At 42.2% G+C, this 23278-nt stretch overlaps 1 protein-coding gene across 1 annotated transcript; it reads left to right on the plus strand.

The window, feature by feature from the left end:
- Positions 1-2996: 2996 nt before the first annotated feature.
- On the plus strand, positions 2997-20933 carry ehd1a (EH-domain containing 1a). Its single transcript, XM_049027980.1, has 6 exons — positions 2997-3117; positions 4240-4657; positions 9554-9651; positions 17672-18084; positions 18347-18511; positions 18737-20933. Exons 1-6 carry the CDS (start codon positions 3057-3059, stop codon positions 19256-19258), a joined length of 1677 nt encoding a protein of 558 aa, XP_048883937.1. The 5' UTR covers positions 2997-3056; the 3' UTR covers positions 19259-20933.
- Positions 20934-23278: the final 2345 nt, after the last annotated feature.

Raw genomic sequence — 23278 nt, forward strand, 5'->3', positions numbered from 1 at the left:
AAGCGAAACTTCCTCCTGATCCTTTAGCCGGTATTCCATGAAACTTAAAAATAGAGTGATGGCTGAAGAATGACGAACAGCTTTTCCCACAAGAATGAATACGAATCTATATAAGGCTTGTTATTTCTCATCATGAAACCCACCTCCAGTAACACAGTTAGCATATTTCATTAGTATTCCAGTATTTAGAACCATGTGATCTTCTGTGTTACTATGTTAATGCTATATAAAATAAGATACAAAAATTACTGAAAGAGCTGAAGGATAATCAAACCTTGTTAGAACTGAAAAAGCAATACTGACAAAACAAAAAATGAGGCAGAAATGGGAATGACACTATGAGAGATGATGAAAGGGGACAAAGGACCCATTTCCTCACCTTTTAATTGTTTTATTGTTTTGTTTTTCTGCAGATAGGAACGAGAGTAAGGTCCACCAAGTATTTGGGCACAGATCCACTCAGGGAGATATGGGGGGGGGGGGGGGGGGGGGGGGGGTTTAAAACACACCTACCTGCCATCGAAATGCCACGGCTTCCACTACAGCCATAAAGTCCTGCGTTTTCAGCAGAAGCTGTGCTTGAGTCACTTTCATGGGGGAAGTTTCAGGCTGGGAGTGTGTATAGGCAAACAAAAAAAACAATAACAAATGGGGGTCAAAGTCACTTGTGTATTGTTACAGATGCCCCATCCCCCCCCCCCCCCCCCCCCAGTGCTGAACCTTTACTTTCTGGGGTTTCCGCTTGCATTGCAGATGCTGAGGATGTTGTGGTACATCCTAACTTCAGCTACAAGCAGAATTCCACGCCATTCCATTCATCAAATGAATGTATTTATATTCTTAGCATGCGCCCTCTATGTAAATCCTGCAGCCTGGACATATGTATTGTTTTACGCCCGTGTTGTGATGGCTGACCTCTAATGGACAGGAAGACAGAGAAGCATGGGAATGGCGAACGTCACACTCTAAAAACAACATGATGTGTAAGGGCCTCGGTGAAAATGTGAGGAAACCAGCATGGCCACTGTGCTTCTGCCGGTATCAACATTCTGAGACGGAACTAGTGCTGGCTGCCTGTAACAGCAACTCCATGTGGAAGTGCTCTGAATTCCCGTGGAGGCGCTGTTATCTGCAGACGGACACTGTGAACTGGCTAGAAAGATGCACGCGAGACCCTAATACATGTATACTGTAGTCAGTGAGAACAACCACAAACCCAGGGGCGCAGGTTGATGACCTATGAATTGACAGCCATTGGCATTGGCCCGCCTGTCAGTTCTGTAGGCCAATGAGCTGCTCGCTCCACTTACCTGTGCGTAGAATAAGAAACAAACAAGGGATATTTGTAGTAAATGGAAGAAGCAGAGCACCAGTCGTTACGATTTATTATGAATCTATTAAGTGCACCATAAGATTTATTAATAAAATTTGACTACATATTCAACTTCAATGTGTGTATTTTAAATATTAAAATTCTCAACAACAAAAAAATCAATTCGTATAAATTACATTACATACACTCTGCATACGATGACACTTGTCGAATGTTTTTTGCTTTTGAGTACAACTTTATAGTTTTACTGATTTTTTTTCTCCCCTTCAAAGAAAAACCGCTTTCTCTTTCACAAACCAGAAATAACCGGGCTTTTGGGAAGGTTGTGGGGGTGCGGATTTTCCCTCAATTCCCTTTTAAGGTTTTTCACTTTCAGTTTCCTGTCCTCCTGAAATCACATGCACCCATCTTCCAGCCCCTTCTCCAGTATAGACTCGTTGCGATGAAGGAGCTAGATTACGTCTCTTAATATCGCGAAGATCACCTTGTACAAAAATGATCCTCTAGTACAAACTTGCATAACGATGCTAATCCGCGAGTCCATAATGTCTCAATAACAACTTATGTTACGTTCAAAAATTAAATTACGTACAGATGAAGCATAATCAGAACACCCACCCCATTCCGAAGAAACGGAAATTGGTTTTAATAAAATTGAATAAGAATCAATAAAAGATTAAATAATATTCCTCAACCCCTACGTAACGCACCACCTTATCCTACCTATCAATTGTGCTTTGCACACATTTATTGTTTTGCACATATTTACAGACGATTCCGTATTTTGTACATATTGTGAAATGTCACGTGTCTTGTCTTGTGCTCTGGTTGCACACCCCGGAAAACCAGTAATCTCATCTCGTTGTGCTGTCGTGACCGATGACAATAAAGAGTTGAATCTTGAACCTACATATCTTGAAAATAAAAATATAAAGACAAAATTCATGATTAACAGGTATCATTTTGAGAAGAAAGGTGTTGACAAGTAAGACCTACATCTAATCATTTAAATGTTGACACTGTTAGGGTCCAGATTTTCATTAATTGTACAACATGGCCCATAACAGTTCACCATCAGGACTAATATGTCCCATTGTTGTGGAATCGATATACATATATGGATGTGTGTGTGTGTGTGGTCCAGGTATACATTACATTGTAGGGACCAAATGTCCCCAGAATGTGATAAAAACCTATTATCTTCATTCACACTGTGGGGACCATTTTTTCAGTCCCCACAAAGGGAAATTCAATTTTATAAAAATCTGTGACTGCAATCAAAAAACTATACAAGTCTTTTGGCATTTTTTTTGTTTGGTTACTTATGCTTAAAGTTGGGACTGGGCAGGAGTTAAGGACATGTTGGGATTAGAGTTTTCCCCATAGAAGTGAATGGAGAGTCCCCACAAAGATATAATCACAAACCTCTGTGTGTGTGAGTGTGTGCGTGTGTGTTTGTTTGACATGGTAGCCTGTATTGGGTAAGATGATGGAGGATGGATGGATATAATTATATACATTTCAGATTTGTAGAGGATCTCATTTTTAAAAGTACATACTTTGCATACTACAATTGCACCCTCCACTGACAATTTGATGTAGCAGGCCTGGACCTTTCCCCCTCCCACTCTGGGTGTATGTAGTCTGCCCTTTAGGAGTTGTGAGTCAGGCTATCATACGGGACTACAGCAAGGTACACTGAGGCAGACAGAAGCCATCAACAATGTCTACAGCTCGTGATGAGCAGGAACCCCCGCCACCTCCGCGCTTTTATAAAGACTCCGGTAAGCATTCCCTCTTTAGAGGAAACTTTGTTTTCTCCAGGATGCGTCATAATCAATTAAACTTTATGAGCAGAATTTGCAGATTCTTCTGCAGGAACGCTCTATTTTTCGTGATTTTAATGTCTTTTGCCAAGGTTCCAAGTGATTCTAGAGAAATTCCAGGGAATGTACAAATTGGGAGTGATATGTAAGAGCTTTTCTTGTCTGATAAACTCCGCACCAACATTTTCGAGTAAACCCTTAATGTATACAATAACTGTTATCCAATTAAGTATAATCATATCTAAATCAGTTCAGAGAATGAACACTTTTAAATTTCGAAAAAGATCATCTTTAAATGCCGAGGAGGTATGATTATGAAATTTTCAAAAGAGTATCAAAAGAACCAAAAATGTGATAACTTTCCGGAAAAAATGGGATGTGTGGTAACACTAATCATGTCCGCATACAATTAAACGCACATAACTGCATTGTACCCCATGCTGCCCGGGAGGGGTTCCAGGCCCCCTGTACTGGATATAGCGGTAAGTTTCAGTTATACATAATTCGCATTAAGGATTCGGGTTCCGATTGAACATTTAACTATATAAAAATAAAAAGGAAATAGTATCAGTATAAAACACAAGAGACCATTTCCTGTAATCTATGAAGGATGGACAACTGGTTGGACAAATATTTTCTAACAAACTTACTGCTTGTTTTCGACTACTCTTTCAGAAGAAAACCGAATTCAGTTTTAATTAAGTCAATTCTAAACGCGGACATTTGGGAGGGGCTTTTATTTTGAAGCAGCGCGGGGTTTCCCGGATTGCGTGGCGCAACGGGCAGGGTACGCGCAGGCGGTTTAACAGGAGGTGGACGGACCCTGTGGGCGTATGTCAAACTTAGAGCTGCGAAGACGTGCCGGACACCAGCAGCGTAACTGACGTTAAACCCGGAGATACGTTAGGACGGAACCCTTCGGTCTCGTAGGAAGCAGCAACGGACGAGCGGGGTCTGACAGGACCGAAGCCGGTTAGCCGCTAGCTGGCGGAGGGACGCGCTCGCTACTTCGAAAACTTCATCCATTCTCTTTCTGCTTGTTTGAGCCGTTTACTTTTTTTTAATATATATAATTTCCAGATTCAAGTTCGGACACCATGTTCAGCTGGTCCAAAAATGAGGGAAAAAAGAAAGATCCTGAGCTTTTCCAGACTGTTTCGGACGGGCTTAAGCGGCTTTATCGGACCAAATTGTACCCGTTAGAAGACACGTACCGCTTCCATGATTTCCACTCGCCGGCGCTGGAAGACGCTGACTTCGACAACAAGCCCATGGTACTCTTGGTCGGCCAGTACTCCACCGGGAAGACCACGTTCATCCGCCACCTCATGGAGCAGGACTTCCCTGGCATGCGGATAGGCCCGGAGCCCACCACCGACTCCTTCATAGCCGTCATGCACGGAGAGCAGGAGGGGGTGATACCCGGCAATGCGCTGGTGGTGGACCCTAAGAAGCCCTTCCGCAAACTCAACGCTTTTGGCAACGCCTTCCTTAACAGGTGACATATTCTGCTTTGAATTTGTGTTGTGTTGAGTGTGTTGACTTTTAAAAGAATCTATTTCTCAAGGCTGCCAAGAACCCCCCGCCCCCAAATACGTATCCCTAATTATAAAATGAGATGCTCTCAAAAAGAAACTGGGATCGGTTTCTTAACCCGCAAGGAGCAGATCATCTATCCCATAATAGTCTTTGTGTCTAGTGTTCTGCTCCGTAATAATGCAGACATGTATCTCTGTTCTTGATTACGTGTTACTTTAAGCCAACACCCTTAATTTGCTTATGTCTGGAGACGTATAGGTCTTCGCCGTTTATTGATCCAAATTCAGCTTTTAACGTACTGTGGGGCACTGAATGACTCTGCGTCCCCATTTACTTACTTAATAGTTACCATTTAAATCCCTGAGGTCAATTTGCTGTGGGTAATATTCTTGGAAGTGTGTGTTTGGGGGTCAAGCGTGTGTCTGAAAGAATGGTGCAGTGTTTAAGGCTCTTGATCCTGAATTTCAATGTAAATACTGGCCAGAAAGGAATTCATATTATTCAGAGAATTTCACATTAAACCAACGAAATGGCATTGATTTCTCAGGGATTACCTCTCACATAATGAGATCTGCCTTGTCCATGCCATTCTTTTAGATGAGGCTAATCGTTTCTGAAAGCTTATTTGGGATTTGAAACTGAAAGTCATGTTTGGTAGTTGTTGTTTGCTTCTGCACTATGTTCTGTGTGGGACCTGAGGGCCTGTTTGGACCTCACACGCTTTGGGGTCTCAGTTTCTGATGCTGTGAAGGTGATTTTAGGTTTTCTGTACTGAAGGTGTGGCAGCGACTGATGTTTCATGGAGCAGTGGTGTGTGTCCAGCTGATGCTGGTGTCAGCTGTTCTGGCCTGGACTCCCCTCATTGTTACTGAAGCCGCCTTAAAGCAGGATAGCATTCAGTAATTATTTTTAAGTGAAGGTCTGTGTCATTCATATTTATATTCTTGTTTAATTGATGTTTGTCTTAAGCAGCTCAGTTTAAATATATACAGTTAAATGTTGCTTTCTGGTAAATTATCCTAAACTGCTTAAGCACAACAAATTACATGTTGGGTGAAAAAGACAATATGTATTAGCACAAGTGTTGTTTTTCTTTTTTTTTAAAAAAGCAATGGTAACTTTAATAATAACTGATTAGTCTTTTCATAATTGCAAGTCATTACAAGTATGACTGCTGTATGATTTATTTAGTCTGGTATAAACGGAAGATCTGGTTAATTGGCTTAAATTATTGGCAAAATTTATTTGGAAGTGCCGTCTTTTACAAATGGCGCGGGCTGTTTGAAACTGCTTGATTAGGGTATGTTTTTATCTGTAAAACTCTTTGTAAAACTGTAGTTCTTTTTGTCAGAATATCTACAAAAGCTTTTTTATTTGGCATAGAAGGAGCATTGTATTTGAAACTAAGGGAGCCATTGAAAAAACACCGCAGGCAGAGAGCAGTGAAACTGCTTGGATGATGACAGGATGGTCTGTCTTGCCCACCAAGATGTCTTACCTTTCAAAAACGACTGGCAGCCCTGAGCAGAGTGCCACTCCCGCCGTCTTAAGGGGCTTGGTTACCCTAAAAGGAAGAATGTGTGTTTTTTTCTGTTCCTACATCCTGGCTTTGTGGCCTTGAAGTTACATGAATGAAGGTCTTTGGTTGACGCTGCACCCTGCAGAGACTGGGCTGCGGGGAAACCACAGGAGACTGCTTACGAGCTGTTTACAGTAAGCCGAGAGGCCATTTATCTTCAGGGTAGGTCACAAGCAATGTCCTCTCCATTGCAGAACAAAGTCATGAGGAGTATGTTTTAACAAACGCTACCTCTAGCAAAATAGAACAACTAGTGTTGGGTTGTCCATTCATATCCGTTGCTGACTGGTTTCTATTGTGTTTCAGACTTCATTCATCAAATTCATTGTTTGGCTGCGCTGTGACATTCCGTGTCTACTGTTAAATGTCTGCTCCTTACCAGTTACTGTATGGAAATGACTTATGAAGTTAAAGATGGAATGGTGGGATCAAACACAACCTGCATGCCATTTGGCCCTACCCATAGCGCCTTTGTGTGTGAGCACTTAATGTATATGATATTAGTGATGATATCAGACATTATGTGCTTAGAGTCCTGTAATCTGCCTGGTCAGGAGATTCTGGTGGTCAGTCTTTCCATTTTGGTGATATGGAAATATTGCAAAATGGTGAGTGATACCTCTAAGTAAGAATAGGTTGCGGACCTTTACATGTAAACTCACCCTTGCTTCTAAAACACTCAAATTTAATAAGTAATTTTAAACTTAAATGATTTCTGCCTATATAAAGCCTCTGGTGCTACTTGCCGTAAAATCTATTACAATCAATATTCCATTGTAGGCTAGTTATAGCAGTGGATTTTAGAAATCCTGTTCAGTCATTGTTTGATAAATTTACGTAATTACGTAGTTTCTTTGCTGGATATTGAAGTAATGTTTTCATGACTTTCAGTTTCCGCAGGAGGGTTTAGATGTCTTTACACTTTGATATTTCCGGTGGCCCTTTTGATTAAAGGTGTTGCTGTTAGGGGACTCATGTGATGCTGAGAAATCGTGCACAGTTGGTCATCTCTGACCTGCCCTAATGGGACAGGAGATTGGAGACTAGTGCCCAATCTCATCAAGGTGATTTTCACATACCTTGATTAGCTTTGTGGGTAATTGGTACATCTAAACAGACTAGGTTAATTACATATAAAGTGTTTTATTTAACTTTTTTTTATTTTATGAATGGCAACTCGGTATTTCCTAGTCTATTCAAAAAGGCAGTGGGCAGTCTGGGTCAAAAAGTAGTGTGACTGAGTCATGTAACTTTTGACCGAGACTCACCGAATCGAGCTGTAAAGGGCTGAATCGTTAAGTGTGTGAGATTGCACTGTGCTGAGTGTTGTTACTGGGGAAATGAGTCAGCAAGTTAGAAATACCAGTAAAACTCAGGGTGGAAATAAAATGGATATCCTGATGTGCACACACACACACACCGACCGTCTATGTATTTGTATTATTCATTTCTCTGGACATAACTCTAATCTTAACTATGATAAGCCTAAACTTTACCCAGCCCTAAACGCAACCACAAGCAACCAGGCAAAATACAAGACTTTGGCTATTTTCGTTTTTTGATCGTATTTACAGATTTTTATAAAATCAAGGTTTAAGTTACAGGCATTTATAATGTGTCCCCACAAGTTAAAAAGTAACAGCTTTTAATTGAAATACAGACCCACTCTCCCTTGTGAGATGTTTGCTTTTTCTTTCTCCTCACTTAACTTTCTCAAGCTGCTGCAGCCCTGTGAACATCTGAACTTTGTTATCAGGCATCATGCTAGAAAGTGAAATCTGCCGTACACCAGAATTGCTGTTACACAACACCCAAGCTTCCCCCACAAGTTTCAGTTTAGCTGGATCATATTAAGTTGCCTCCCTGGCAGATGAACCCTGCTTTGTGCTGGTCGGCAGTTCTTTCGCTCTTCGCCACTGCACACTTGTGGACTGCGTGGCCTCCCCCAGGAGGAGTCTGCAGACATGATGGTTGCTGCTGTTTGCAGTTCCCCCTGGAGGAAGGAGATGAAAAAATGGCAGGGGCCTAGTGTCCTGTGGAAGGGCGGGGAGATCTAGTAGGAAAGCGGAGCAATGGAATGAATGTGGGGGAGGAGTATGTGGGGATTCTAAAGGGGAGGGGGCAGCCTTTTTCCATTTGATGGTGACACAAACGTATGGCTTTTGTAAAAAAAAAGAGGGGTGAAATTCTAGAGGAGGATTTGGAGGGGCTCATGGTGCACGCGAGTTCCTGTAGATAACTAAGGAGAGAAAAGCAAAAATACCTGCCAGCGGAAGGATTTCGTTTCAGAAGGACAAAACCAATTGAGAAGGATGAGGGCCGTTCATTATGGGTATTCTAAATGCCTTATATGGAAAAATAATCATCTTCATCGCCCAAGGGATTTTTTTTGATGCAACATAAAATTCTGCTGCTGGTTTTACCATGATTACATCTGGTCATGCTGGGCTTGTTTGCTGTATAGACAGCAGAAGTACACTGCAGGAATTAAATGAACTACACGTATGTGTTGCACTGATGGGTAGAGAAATATTGACAGATTGTGATCACACTGTCTTAATTCGTTTCAGAAAGATGCAAAGGATAAAGAAAGTTATTCGCCTTTTCTCATGGTTTCTCAGTAACAAAAATTGTAAATGTAATATATCCCTGTTGGATTAACGGGCTCCAAATGACGTGGTTCTTTTCTTCCTTGTACATTTTCTTTCTTTCTTCCACCTTCTTGTGAAGAAGAGCTTGATTTGTTATGGAAGCTGCCCTAAGGTTCAGGTGTTACTGGACAATTATGTGCATCAGTGTTGTGTGCATCTGGGAACTCCCTCCCCCCAACCCACACACTACATTAATACAAATGTCCATTGTGTGATCATTTGTGCATTTATAGAAGGTTTTTAATTTCTTGCTTCCTTTTACCATGTTGCTGCTGAGGGCAGTCCAGACTTGTTGTGCAAACATTTGCGTGCATTTATGAGTCTCTGGATTTAAGTTCGATGAGGAAGGTTTGGTCGTGCCTTGAGAATATTTGCTAAGAATGGGAGTATTTCTTGGAGAATAGGTTGGAGGGTGTGGATTATATATTTTTTTACATTTAGATGTAAATGCACACCATGCACATCAAGGAATTGCTGCAATAAAATGAGCTGTGTAACTGAGTAAAATAAATAATTCTGCATGGAAGTGTCCACTGAATAGGAAGCTGTTGAGGACAATAAAAAAGAATTGAAGTGCTTTCTGTGATAAAGCTGTAATCCAGGCCTCTCTTCCTTCCTTCTCCAGGTTCATGTGCGCTCAGCTGCCAAACGCTGTGCTGGAGAGCATCAGCATCATCGACACGCCAGGCATCCTGTCTGGAGAAAAGCAGAGGATCAGCCGAGGTCTGCCTCTACAGCTCCCCGCCCCTCCTTCCGTCCTCCCTCCCTTCATTTTTTGTTTCCTGTCTCCTTCCTATATAATTCCCATTTAATTTAAACTAGTACAATAGATAAAGCCAGCATATCATCACACATGAGAGTGGAGCGGGCTCCCTTAAGAGCTTTGCTTTTGTTAAATTGCAGAAATAAAATAAAGTAAGCTTGCAGTTGAACTGGCGCATAAAGGCTGTGTGCTTTTCTGCCTTTGCAGTAAGACGTGTCACTCTGTGTAGCAGGCAGCTCTGTTTTATGTTTTCGGCTTAAAGAGGTGCCGAGTCCCACGTCAGCTCGTCTCAGAAATATCAACAGATCGTCTCTTCATCTGCGGGATGGAGCTGGATCTCCAGCCAGGAAAAGGAACAGACCCAGTTAGAAAGATGGAAAGATGCAATCACTGCAGTTTGTTAGTGTGCTGGAGGGGGTTTTCATACTCCTTATTTTTAAAGGCCCCATCTGTATTTTTGTCTTTGTATAATGGAAGGTTGCGCATGTGGCCTAGGTGGCTGGGGTGAGCGAGGCAGAATCAACCTCTAAAAGTTAGTCTCCCCAATTCCATTGAAGGTGCTTTTGTTAGGAAATTCAGAACAGCCTAAAAGAACAGTCTTGGCTATATGGCTGCTTATAGATATGCCACTGTACTCAGTAGTACAGGATCTGGGATTTAGTTAATTATAATTGATATTATTCAGTCTTTTTTAAATGTTCATTTAATGTACCCATTTCTTTTCTTAATGTGTCAGTAAGCATCCCATGAGTTATGTTGTACAGGAACGTCAGCAGACACATTGCCTTTGCTTTACAGCTGTTCCTAATTATATTTGTGTTTACTTTTGATAATTAATAATTTCAAACTAAATTCACTTTTCCTTCCTGTACCAAAATCCAACCCGAAAGCTGAAGTTTTTAAGTTAGCTTAAAAGCTCACTTTAAGCTTTAAGTTAGCCCACATGCATTCACCCCTCATCAGTCAGTAGCCACATGCCTGAGTCAGCTGTCCAGGGCCAGATTTAAAATGGAAAGCACCTCCCAGACGTCTGACAGCTGGGGAGTAGGAGCTGTGTGTGTGGGATGAGGGTATGCAGGCTGTGGGGGATGCTGTCCCGGTAGCCTTATCTGGGCCTGAATCCGAATCAGAGCAGCGGAATAGTGAGAGCAGGGTGCTTTCAGCTTGGACGCCCTTAGCAGGGCAGTGTTTACATTCTTAAAGAGAGTGTGAAAACGGAGAGCCTCTTCTCCCTGGGCTGTGACTCCTGTTTTAGGGAGAGTCTGTGCTTCAGAGTGGCCTGTGGCGCATGGAAATGGATGAGGGGCACAGGTAGCGTGCAGTCGGGCTTTTGTGATCAGAGTGACGTAAGCAAGACAGGGTGTCTGAGTGACAGATAAGCAGACTGGCACAGGAAGCGCAGAGCGGGCTGTTTTTCTCAGACTCTCATGGGGAATTCCAGGGAAACCTGATCCAAGTTAGCAAGCATATCCCATGTTAAGCCCGTATGAAATGCGCTGGATGGGACTGTGCCTAACCTGTAAATAATACGGTTTGCTTTTTTTTTTTTTTTTTGAGCCTTAAGGTGAAACTTCTTGTGTTCCGTTTCTGTTTTGTGGCTCTTTCGTGAAGCGTTCCTTTACACTGCTGTTTTCAATCACGCTGTGCGCTTTAAGCGATGTGAGCTTGAGTTTTTTCCTTGTTTTACCGATGCTTTTATGCTGTACATCTGCTTCTGTCCTGTGCTCTGAGCTTCTGATATGTTACATCCTATCATTCCTTATTTTACTGCATATTAATATGTTGAAGCTTTCTTCATTTCCACATATTCTTGCTGGCTTCTGCCTTGTCTTTCGTATTCTGTCACTTAAGCCGTCTTTTTAAATCACCCCTCCTCCCCCCAAGTCCTCTTGTCACTCCATAAGAAGTAAATTTATGCAGACATGTTCTCATGTAAAAGGTCTTAATGGAGTCAACAAAGATTCACAGGCTTGTTTTTCTGTGGCCAACCATGTGCTCAAACACACATTTACAGTAAACAGACGTTCTCTGCGGCTTTGGTAGAAACCACAGTTTTTCCGTTTTTACTTGTCAGTTCTGTGGTGTATGTGTGTCTGTCTTTTTGTGTGTACCGGAGCGCGCTCTCCCCAGACTGCACTTTTTAAAGTGCGTAACTGTCTCCCGATTGTGCGGGTCCTTCTCTGAATCCTGACTTACAGTAGCGTGTCATTGTGCTGTACCTGCGAAATCTGGTAGTACTGGGTGACATGAATCAAAAACAATATTATGGGTTTTTTAAGGCAGGCTAACCATCCATGATATATATAACAGTATTTTCTGTGAAGTCTAATTTGCTCAGTTTGTGAGATGTCACAAACACTTTTATTAGAAGTATAGTCAGAATGAAATGCAAATTCAGGGTTTTCTTCCCTATTTGTACAATTACTACAATTATTCAGTGTCGACATTTTCTTTATTACAAACAGGAGGCTCAGAATAAACACAGAATATTAATGCCTATATCTGTGTTGCATAAAACTATGCTATAGACTCCATTGTCTAACAATTGACTGTTTTTTCTTTCTATGTTTTTCACACTGTTCTCAAAACAGGTGAATGTTTATGAACAAAATAACTAAAACCTATTTGCAAATGGCTCTGAAAACAGAAGCCCAGCAACCTGTGACACTGCACTTAATTGGAAAGATCCTCATTTTAAGGTATTAGACTTCAATAACATAAAACAAATATTTCAAATTATATTTTTAACCTGGGAGCCTTTTGCAAGTGCTTTAAAAGGAAATACACCAAGTACCAGTCATTCCTCACCTTTGCCCTCCGTCAGCTTCCCGGTGAGACACTGCTACCTAAACGATTTGATTCTTAGCTGTGAATTTTGGGACTTCCTTGCAATGTCATGACCGAAGCTCTCGTGCTGTTTTCAATTACAAAGGAATACTACTGGTCCCTATTAAAAATCTTTAATTCAATCTACCACTCAGCCCTAGCCAGCAGCCTAATGCAGCAAGCCAGGGATCAGTCAGTAATTCCAGTGCAGTTCTTTCAGGCACTGTCTGCATTCACTCTGGAGAACACCAGAGTTGGGACTGAGAGGCTTGAAGGCTGAATTCTACTTCCATGTAGAATCTACTCTATAGGTTGCCTCGTACCTTTTCGCCATAGCCTGATGCACACCTTCCCAGAAATATCTACAGCATAGACTATGGCGTAGGGTCTGCAACTATGCAGCTATCTAGACATAGATTCTACATAGAAATGTGAATCAGCCTTAACAGTCACTTAGTCACTTGCTGACTGTCTCTTAAATGGCAGACTCTTGTCAGACTAGATTTTTCTCACATGGTGGCCAGGTGCCCCATTGCATGCTGGGTAGCTGACCTGCCCATTGCTCTGTTGCATGTGGTGCCGGTTGAGAGTGAATGGGTGTAATTCTCCAGTCTGTAATCAGTACAGGCACAACTGTAATGGAGTATCAGCACTGCTGCCGTTAAGTTGTCAGCATGTGTGTAGTTGAATGTACTTTGATTACTTTGTAATCATTGCATTATTACAATATGCTTTTAAAAACTTTCTTCTCCAAGATAGTTTGCAGTTGCTTAAGTACATACTGGTTTTATCGAAGGGACTTGAATTTGATACTAGTGCCCTGTGTGATATTTTTCCCTCTGTCTCTGTCATCGATGTCTACATTGCAGCATGTGGTAATGTATGTATAATATATATAATGTAGGCTATGCAAACCCCTTTCAGTTTGAAAAAAGCAACCCTTATTGCTGAATCACGACCTTGCCGTTATTCAGATGGGGCATGGCATACGATAGCCTGTCAGCAGTTTTGATTTTACACTAAATGTTTAATGTTTACCAGCTGCCTTGTATACTCTGAGACCAAAGCTTTCACCAGAAACCAGTCCATATGCACAGATTTACACCCCCCCCCCCCCCCCATCCCAAAACAAATTGAACCATGCCATGCGTTAGAGTATAATCATCTTGTTTATATTTTGGAAATTATTAAAACGTTCATTTGTACCTTTTTAATAACAGCATGATGGTGTAAAAGAACGAATGTAATTTTGGAGGAAGGCGACAGCCGGTCTAAAGAAGGACGAGTGTTTCCCACCTGTGGTGACTTCCGAGATTTACGGTGCGACAGGCAGGCAGCTGGAATGAGCCGTTAGTATGTCCTGATTGTCTGCCAAGTGATGAAAGCCATTGCACTGCCATGCAGGCTCTGATTCTGCTCAGCACAAGTGCTTGTGCAAGATCTTGATGAGGCACATTTTTATTAAGTTTTTTTTTCGCTGTGGAATTATGCTGATTGGAAGGGTCTGAATTGTAGGGTAATAGTGACGTTTTATGGTGGGATGCATCCATCTATCTGTCTTTCAGATGCTTATCCTGGTCAATTTCTTGGTGGTTATCACGACCGCTTTGAGGTCCGATCATGAGTATTTTTAGCCTGGCCCTGAGTATGTTACCCACAATGCTAGTCTTCCTTCCAAAAAAAATAAATAATCCAACCCTGGCTAACCTTGATTTAGTCCTTGTTTTTATTTTCAATAGCTAGAAATGCCCCTGGGATTTTTAAAGATGTATTTCTTTGAATTTTTATCTAGCTGTGAGCACTGGGGGGAAAAGAAAACTAAGCAGCGTGGACAACCGAGGCATAGAAAGTGCAGAGGCAGACCTGGGCTGTAAGGTGCTCTCTGCTTAAGATCAGATCAATTGTTAAACTTCATTCTTATTTATCTGCTGCTTTCACAGTATGTGTCTGAGACGCAGCCCCCACCTATCAAAGCTATCAGCTGCTTGGCTGATTAGATCTTCACACTTTCTGGTATTTCCAGCCCCATCTGTTGGGACACTAATACTTCTGTGGAAACAGGACACAAACTAAAGTCCCCACCCCTGAACAGCAGCTTTCTTGTGCGACAGGCCCCTATCATAACGGGGTCATGATATGACTAACATCTTTTGTGTCAGGTGTTGGTTTCAGTTCTTTATTCATGATGGAGTCCTCCAGTATTGAAGGACACCCTTAGTGATTAGAAATATTTCTGCTTAAACGTCCCCTGCAGCAGTCAGGCCCCTGCAGTAAGAGTGGCTGTTGAATAGTGGTTTAGTGGTAGGAATGTGAGAATTGGGGCTTATGGTCCTTGGACAAACTTCACTGAAAACTTAATGCAGATGGAGATTTGGCCTTGGTGGGGTGATGTGCCGAGCTGACTTAATGCAGATGGAGATTCGCCCCGCTGGGGTGATGTGCCGAGCTGACTTAATGCAGATGGAGATTCGCCCCGCTGGGGTGATGTGCCGAACAGACTGAATGTAGATGGAGATTCGGCCCCGCTGGGGTGATGTGCCGAGCAGACTTGATGGAGATTCGGCCCCGCTGGGGTGATGTGCTGCGGTCGCGCGGTTCCACGTCCTGTGTGCTGCACTAGAGAGCTAGGCTTGTTCGTTAGCTGTTGCCAGATTTATGTCTTTGGCAGCTTATTGTTGTTCTTGGCACTTAGGCCTGTCAGCTATGCAGGGTTATCAAGAGGCTGCACAGAGCAGAGGAAGCTGACTTATGCTTCCTGTTATTTTTATTAACTGTTTATTTCCTTCTCATAGTACCTTATTGTCGCATCATTCATACCTCCGTCACTCGTTGCAAAATTTCATGGTCTGTTCCTTTACATCATTAAATGTTTGAATGTTTAAGCTGATTTTCTGTAAAGGAGAAAATATCTTCCTAACTCATATCAATCTGCAATTCTAGCATTATTTGTTAACCTGAATGACGAAAGTCCAGTATTGTTCAGGTAAACTAACTGGCCTGACTGGTTAACAGTTGGTCAGTGCCTTTGTGGGCTTTTTTGTGTGTTCAGTGACCCATTCTTAAAGTTTACTTTTCTCTGTAATTTACGATACATTTGCAGAACCTTAATTTTTGTTACATTTTTTTCCTGATACCTATGGGTCAACTGCAGCTTTTTCCCATTTTGTTGGTTCCATTAAGTACCTTAAGCATTTTTTATGTCGTATGTGGAGATGCACCGATTCTATCGGTATCTGCCAATACATCTGCCATCAGCCGATGGTTAACAATAAGCTGATATTTATCGCCGATAATTCCCTTTAAAATAGTGACCCATATTGCTTTGCACATCTTCGTACTAAACAAAAAATGTCTGCTCTGTGAAATTGACATTAGAAATGCATTTTGCAAACATCGTTCTGCTAAAATTTCACAACGAGGATCTTCTATCATTATAACGTTTTAACACAACAAATTTGTTCACTTTAAGGCGAGACAGTGAAGAGTGTTTCTGAGAAAACAAATCCATTCCGATAACGAAGGCTGTAGCACTGCTGAATAACGCCGGTCCATAGCGTTAAAGAAGGCTGTGATACTGCCGAATACCGTTAGTCCATAAGTAATGCAAGGATCAGCCCTTCTCTGTTATAAATGTTAGAAATGTACAAGATTTATACAGTTATAAAATATAGTGCTCTGAGACTGTTGTATGCCAGAGTTGGAATTAATACATTCCAAAAATATAAAAAGGTAATTGTAAAGTGGAGGTGGAGTGTCCCTTTAAACTTATTTAAGCAGAACCTTCCAATCAGTCAGTATCGGTGTTAGTTTTTTGTAATAATCGGCTTTCGTTATCTGCCAGAAATTTCCTTATCGGTGCATCACTAGTTGTGTGTCCTTGTGACTGCTAACGCGAGGGCTGTCCTTCCTCCTGTCACGTTATGAATCAGGCGGCATGATGAGGCCCTTGGCATCAGGAAAGCAGTTAAGTCACTGAGTGCTTTGCCGCTCCCCACATTACCTCATTTATTTATTTTTTTTCCCTCTGTGCAACTGTCATGACTTTCATGTGTTCTTATGTAGCAAGGCACCTGTTCTCTCATGTTACTTCTGAGCAAACCAGTTTGCTGAGCTTCCTGCATGATTTTAGGAACACTGCTGGCACCAGTTCTGCAGAATTACATAAAACGTAGTGGATGTGTGACTTTTCGTAGAAGTGTTGGGTACTGAAACATTCTGCTATATTGGAAATTTGCTACAAGAAATGTAACAGTCATTTTCCATTGTGAGTCTTATTGGAGGGACTTTATTATAATAATCTGTATCTTTTACATTAATGGCAATAAAAAGAAATAATGAAAATGTTGGAGCTGAAATTTCTGTGTGAAATATGGTGTGGTGTTTTGACATCTGGTTCAGATGACCTTCATTCTCTAAACATCAGTTTGAGCTTTGTGTGGATGCTCTAGTTTTAATATTCACATAATTCTCATTTCACTAAACGCTAACAAGCATGTCATTTCAAGCATTGGTTTCCTTTAGCAGGAAAAACCAGTTTTTCCCTTTCTTTCCATAAAGGGCGGCAGTTTCTCTAGGATGACGTAGCCATTGAGAAATTGATTGCATGTTAAGACAACTTTGCTCAAACATTTGAAAACCTTTTGGATCTATTCTGCTTCTCTTTGTAACTGTTCCCACTAGTGTGAGGAATTAACATGAGGGCACATGGTTTTAATTAGTCTGTGTCAAACTTGCAAGTGTTTCTAGCGTGACCTGAACAGCAGAGACGTGCAGTGTTATGGACCATTTCTGCAGTGATGACCTCTCGTTTCTTTATATACTTCATGGTTCTATTATTATGCTTAGGTAACTGCTGAATTTCATAAAGTATGTGGGGGAAAGGGGAGGTACAATTTTCAGCTGACGTTTTAAAAGAGGACCTCATGGAAGACATCTACCCATGTGTGCCTAATTCTTAATCCCAAACATACTGTGATTGCATCATTTTTCCCACTTTCCTGGATCTGTCTGAACACGTGCACCCACAAGTATTTGCAACCAGTCCTTGATACAACCTTGGTACTGTCCTCTGTCTAGATAAAACTGTTTCCAGTAACACCTCTCTGGAATTCTTACTTAAACTCATTGCACTGTTTTCCCTCCTCTTTCCTGCAGGCTATGACTTCGCTGCGGTGCTGGAGTGGTTTGCTGAGCGCGTGGACCGCATTATATTGCTCTTCGATGCACACAAGCTGGACATCTCAGATGAGTTCTCTGAGGTGATCCGGGCCCTGAAGAACCACGAGGACAAGATGCGCGTGGTGCTCAACAAAGCGGACCAGATCGGGACCCAGCAACTGATGAGGGTCTACGGCGCCCTCATGTGGTCTCTGGGGAAGATTATCAACACTCCGGAGGTAGTGCGTGTGTACATTGGCTCTTTCTGGGCCCAGCCTCTGCTGGTTCCAGACAATCGTAAGCTCTTTGAGGCAGAGGAGCAAGACCTCTTCCGTGACATCCAGAGCCTTCCACGGAACGCTGCTCTGCGCAAGCTTAATGACCTCATCAAACGCGCACGTCTTGCCAAGGTAGGACTCCAGTCACCATTTTGAATATTCATCCCAATGGAAGACCCAAACATAACACTCATTACTAATAATGTACTCGTATGTGACTTGTCCTTTCCTGTCTGAGCATAGTTCTACCAGCCATTAGTCAGTAAGGAGGTTATTATCTATCAAACCATTTTAAATATTTAAATGTATGCCAGTTTTGTCTGAGTGTGTGTTTAAACACATTGGAGGAACGGGCCATAACAGACACATTTCAATTATTATTATTTTTTTTCAGGTTCACGCTTATATCATCTGCTCATTGAAGAAGGAGATGCCCAGTATGTTTGGAAAGGAGAACAAAAAGAAGGAGCTGATCGCTAATCTGGGAGAGATCTATGTAAAGATTGAGAAAGAGCATCAAATCTCTCCTGGAGACTTCCCAAAACTGAGCAAGATGCAGGTGAGTGCAGAACCTGTACCCAGAGCCTGTTAAACTTGAATCTGAACCGAAAACATTTGTGATAATCTTTAAATAGTGGCACGGTGTTTAGTTGAAGTGAGTACTGGTTCACATCTTATGGACACTTACCTAACTTACTTAATATTGTTTCCTTAAATTCAGTTAGGAAATATTTTTGTCTGCATACTAAAGATTTTCCTTGTCCTGCCTTGCCTCCCTTCACAGGAGTTGCTGGCAGGCCAAGACTTCACTAAGTTCCAGTCCCTGAAGCCCAAACTTCTGGAGGCTGTGGAGGGCATGTTGGCCAATGACATCGCCAGGCTCATGACCATGGTGCGCCAGGAGGAGGCCGCCATGCCTCCCCAGATTGTGAAGGGCGGAGCCTTCGAAGGCACCAATGGGCCCTTCGGCCACGGCTACGGAGAGGGCGCCGGTGAGGGCATCGACGAGCTGGAGTGGGTGGTGGCACGCGACAAGCCCAACTACGACGAGATCTTCTACACCCTCTCACCCGTCGACGGCAAGGTATCGGGAGCCATGGCCAAGAAGGAGATGGTGAAGTCCAAGCTGCCCAACACAGTGCTGGGAAAGATCTGGAAGCTGGCTGACGTTGACAAGGACGGCTTCCTTGACGACGAGGAATTCGCCCTGGCCAATCACCTGATCAAGGTGAAGCTGGAGGGTCACGAGCTGCCGGCGGATCTGCCCGCTCACCTGGTACCACCCAGCAAGCGAGGCCAGATGTGAAGGACTGAGGAGGCTTTTACCGTGGGTGTAGGTCACGACTGGACACTTAGCTGCTCTCTTCTCTCGCTATACAATGGTTATGGAAAACGTAAATAAAAGCCGAATTTTGGTAAAACATGAAATGATTCTAACTTATTCTTCCCTAGAACTATTTACGTAATTTGATCATTTGCTTACAATTTTGTTACTATAAGATATCTCTTTAAGGCGGATATTTTCCTCTAAGCTCGAACCTAAATCGTGAGAGATGCCACCTGAATATTATTCATTTAATCAACTTTGCTTCTGAACAAAACACCAAATAATGGGCTGAATGTGACAAGTGTTGGAACACTGTGCTGTGCAACCTTATTGCAGTACGACTGTCTTTTTGGTGAAATCGTTGTCCGTAAGATACAGAGGAGTCATAGTGCATAGTGGCATCCAGTCCTAATGACAAACTTCTTTCCAGAATTACAGTTCCAAAGGTGTCACTGAAGCGACGTTTGCAATGTGGAAATACATGATCACTGTGATTAAAACTCAGCAGGGTGGCTGAAGAGTAGCTGTCAAATGGGAACAGGTTTATTATTCATGGGGTGGGGTTGGTTATACCCAGAGAGATTTTCCTATAAAACTTATAAACTATAATTTTAAGGTAAGGTGACAATTTCCAGACCAGTACTAATGTGATTCGAATATGAATATGTGTGGGAAGATCTGATTTTGTTTTGTTTTTGTAACTTCTTGCACAAGTTTGCCTGTGCTTTGCTGCGTCTGTGACATAAGCTTGCCAGCGTTCGTAGCTGTTATTATTTTTTACTTCCTTACTGAATGTACGACAAGTATTTTCTACACCACCTGAGGGGAGAATTTAAACTTTGGGACAAATGTTGCCTTTTGTTGGGTTTTATTCCCACACATAACCCTCTGAAATCGCTGTGCAACTTTCATGTCAAAGTAACAAAAGTTCATTTGAAGGTTTTTGGTGAATATGTTCATTTTCCATTGTGTTTTCGATGCGGTGGGGAAAAACAGGAAATGTTTGCGCAGCAGTTTAAGAGTGTGAGAGTGGTGTTTTTTATTTTTAAGGATTCCCAATGTTTTCAGAACATCTTTCTGCTTTATACACGTAGGAAAGCATCAAACTTTCCTTGCACTTGTAGGCAAGTGAAATTTAGCAACTGTGGAGTCAGCTGTAGTTTAACTGACGCAGTCTCTACCTTCATCACGCGAGATCCTTCACGTGCAGTGTGGGAGTCTGCTAATAGACACTAGACACTTTTATTGATTGCGTGCTAAGGGTGTACTGTTTGCTCTACACCTTGCTGTTCCCGCAGCAATCTGATAAAAGCCTAGTTTCTTTTGCTCTTGGTTAATGTCAACAGCTCATGCCTGTTCTCCATCAGATGGTATTGTACACCAGCCCAGCGGATCATCTGGCAGTCATGGTGTGAAACCTATAAGCGGCATGAATCTGTGGGGTCCAGCCCCTCATAGACTCGGGTAGTGAGGATTCCGCCATGTGATCCTGCAAATTTCGCTCCCCAATTCTGATGCTGGATGCTCCATGTCGTATTAATAAAAAAAGTGCCTCAATGCCAATTGCATCACGCTTCTCTTCTAAATGATGTGCAGATGTATAATGTATATTGTTTTTGGTCATTATTTTTGAATAAAATTCACTTATCCATTACTCAGTTTTCAAGCATTTTGTGTGGGTTGTTTTTTTTTCTTGAGGATGTTTGGAAACTTTACCTCAGAAGGGTAATACGAATAGCGTAGGGACTGTAATACGAATAGTTTGTCTGACTTCTGTCGCTACAGACCTTTATCTTTTTCTTACTTTGCAGAAACATTGTAAGGGTGAAGGTTGAGACCTGATCAAATGTTGTGAGAAATCGCACCAAAATGGAGCTGTTCAAGCTGTCTTGGAGCCATAAAACGCCCAGAACAATTCCTGCCTTACCACTGTTTACGTAATCACCATAGTAACGTAATACTAGAACTAACGTCATGCGAGAACTAATGAATCTCACCTTTTCAAAGCTGAACTTTCTATGCACTTTTTCACCATTTCATTGACAGTGACTCTGCTCTTGTAGTTGGCTGTCTAGGAGATTCTATCTCCGTGTTGATTCCTTTTATTTTGAGGAACGTGTTGTGGCCTGCAGACCCAGTTAGAGTGCCAGGCTCCCGTCCTAATCGCATATCAACATCCATTGTCTGTGTGCTGTCTGGATTTCCCCAGAATTTTGTGGGGAAAATGCCCAGGCCCCTGCAACTTGGTTTTGTTTTCGTTTCGTGAACGTCTTGTCTGACCAGAACGCACCACCTGATCATTTTTAAGCAAATTGCCCCTGCATACAAAACCACACTCAAAGCAAATGTGACAATAACTTATTGTCTTCTCTTTCTGTAGGCCTCCAACTGCCTGTATTTGCTCTGACACACCCTGGTATGCTGACAGTAGCAGTCACTGCTCTTCATACTATTAGCGTTTTACTTCGTAGAATGTTTGGGCCGCCCCCTCTTGTCTGAAGATGGATCTGCAGGCTTTTTTTGTGCTTTGTGTCAGGACAGGAGTGTCTTGTCTTATGATGTAATTAAGATCAGAGCCTTTATTGAGTCCCCAAATGAAACTGCTTAAACTAATGTTTTGCCCTCTAGTCTTAAATAGCTCATTGTTGGCACTCAGGTAGTTTAAAATAAAACCACTGTCTGTATCGAGACATTTAATACTGAAGTAAATGTCATATTTGTTTAGTCTTTTCTTGATGGATCATTTGAGTAGAACTGTGCAGTATGAAATGAAATCACATCATAGTTAAAGCCAGTTAAAATGGGCCGAATATCGAAAATTTTACTGACAATCAGTAGAAGTAATAATTATTCACTTCAGAAAGTAACAAACATCGTGTACTTATTTCTGATGTTGTTATCCAAATTGACTTACAAAAGAGGAAAGGGTTATGATTTATATGTCCCTCCCAGGCTTTGTACCCATGACCTTTGTGTTATAAACACAATGTGCTACTTATTGAACTACAATATATGTCTTAAGATACCTAGTAATGATTGTCAGACTCTAAACACAATCATATTAACAGCTAAGTATATGAGTTGGTACATAAAGTAGTTAACGGAATATACAATGAATCACTACTGAGATCCATTAATTAGCAGGAAGCCGCCTGTTCAGACCATTGAAGTTCTGTTTTCGTCTAATCCTTCTGTGTATCACAGTTTGTTCTTTTAAAATATGCTTATGCTGAATTATAAGCAGTGAGCTGGACGGTCGGCATATGACTGAGCGTGTTCTCCACTGCAGAGGTGGGTGTCTGCTTGGGGTGGGCAGGCACACCTCTGTTTAAATAGGTGCTCTGTCACCTCACAAGTCACATACAGCAAAGTTTCTTCTCACTTTTATGTTAATTTAAATGGCTTTGATTGGCAGCTGCGCTGTGGCCAAACGCATCCCCAGATATTAATAACTGTGTTTTTTTAGGTGCCGCCATACACACCTGACGACAGCTCATCACTGCAGGCGACTGTGATGCTTATTCCATACCCAGTGCTCACTTTAGCCCTTAGCTCAGTAAAAGTCCTCTCTCTTTGCCGTGTTCTTGCACAGTCGTAAAGCCGGACTCATCCAGTCTTCGCTCACCCCCATCAAACGCTGCAGTCAAGCTAAAGAATACAGAGTCTTGGTGCTGGAATCAGCGGATGAGTGTGAAGTGAGAGGGAGCCCGTGTCCTGTGCTATCTATAACCCCTCCCCCCCCCACCCCATGAGCTATACTCAGGCCACACAGCCAGAAACAGCCCTGCCCACCTGCCTGACACACTAACCTGGTGTGCCGTGGAGTAGGGGTGTCATGTGACACAGCAAGGCAGACGGGCATGCCGTATGTGACAGGGTGGTGTTAGACCCAGTGTGCACGAAAGGACAGGGGCTCTCAGTGTGTGTGTATGTATGTGTGGTCCAGGTATACCTTACCTTGTGGGGACCAAATGTCCCCATAACATGATGAATACCCAT

Source organism: Brienomyrus brachyistius, chromosome 10 (genome assembly GCF_023856365.1).
Source record: "Brienomyrus brachyistius isolate T26 chromosome 10, BBRACH_0.4, whole genome shotgun sequence".
Lineage (NCBI taxonomy): Eukaryota > Metazoa > Chordata > Actinopteri > Osteoglossiformes > Mormyridae > Brienomyrus > Brienomyrus brachyistius.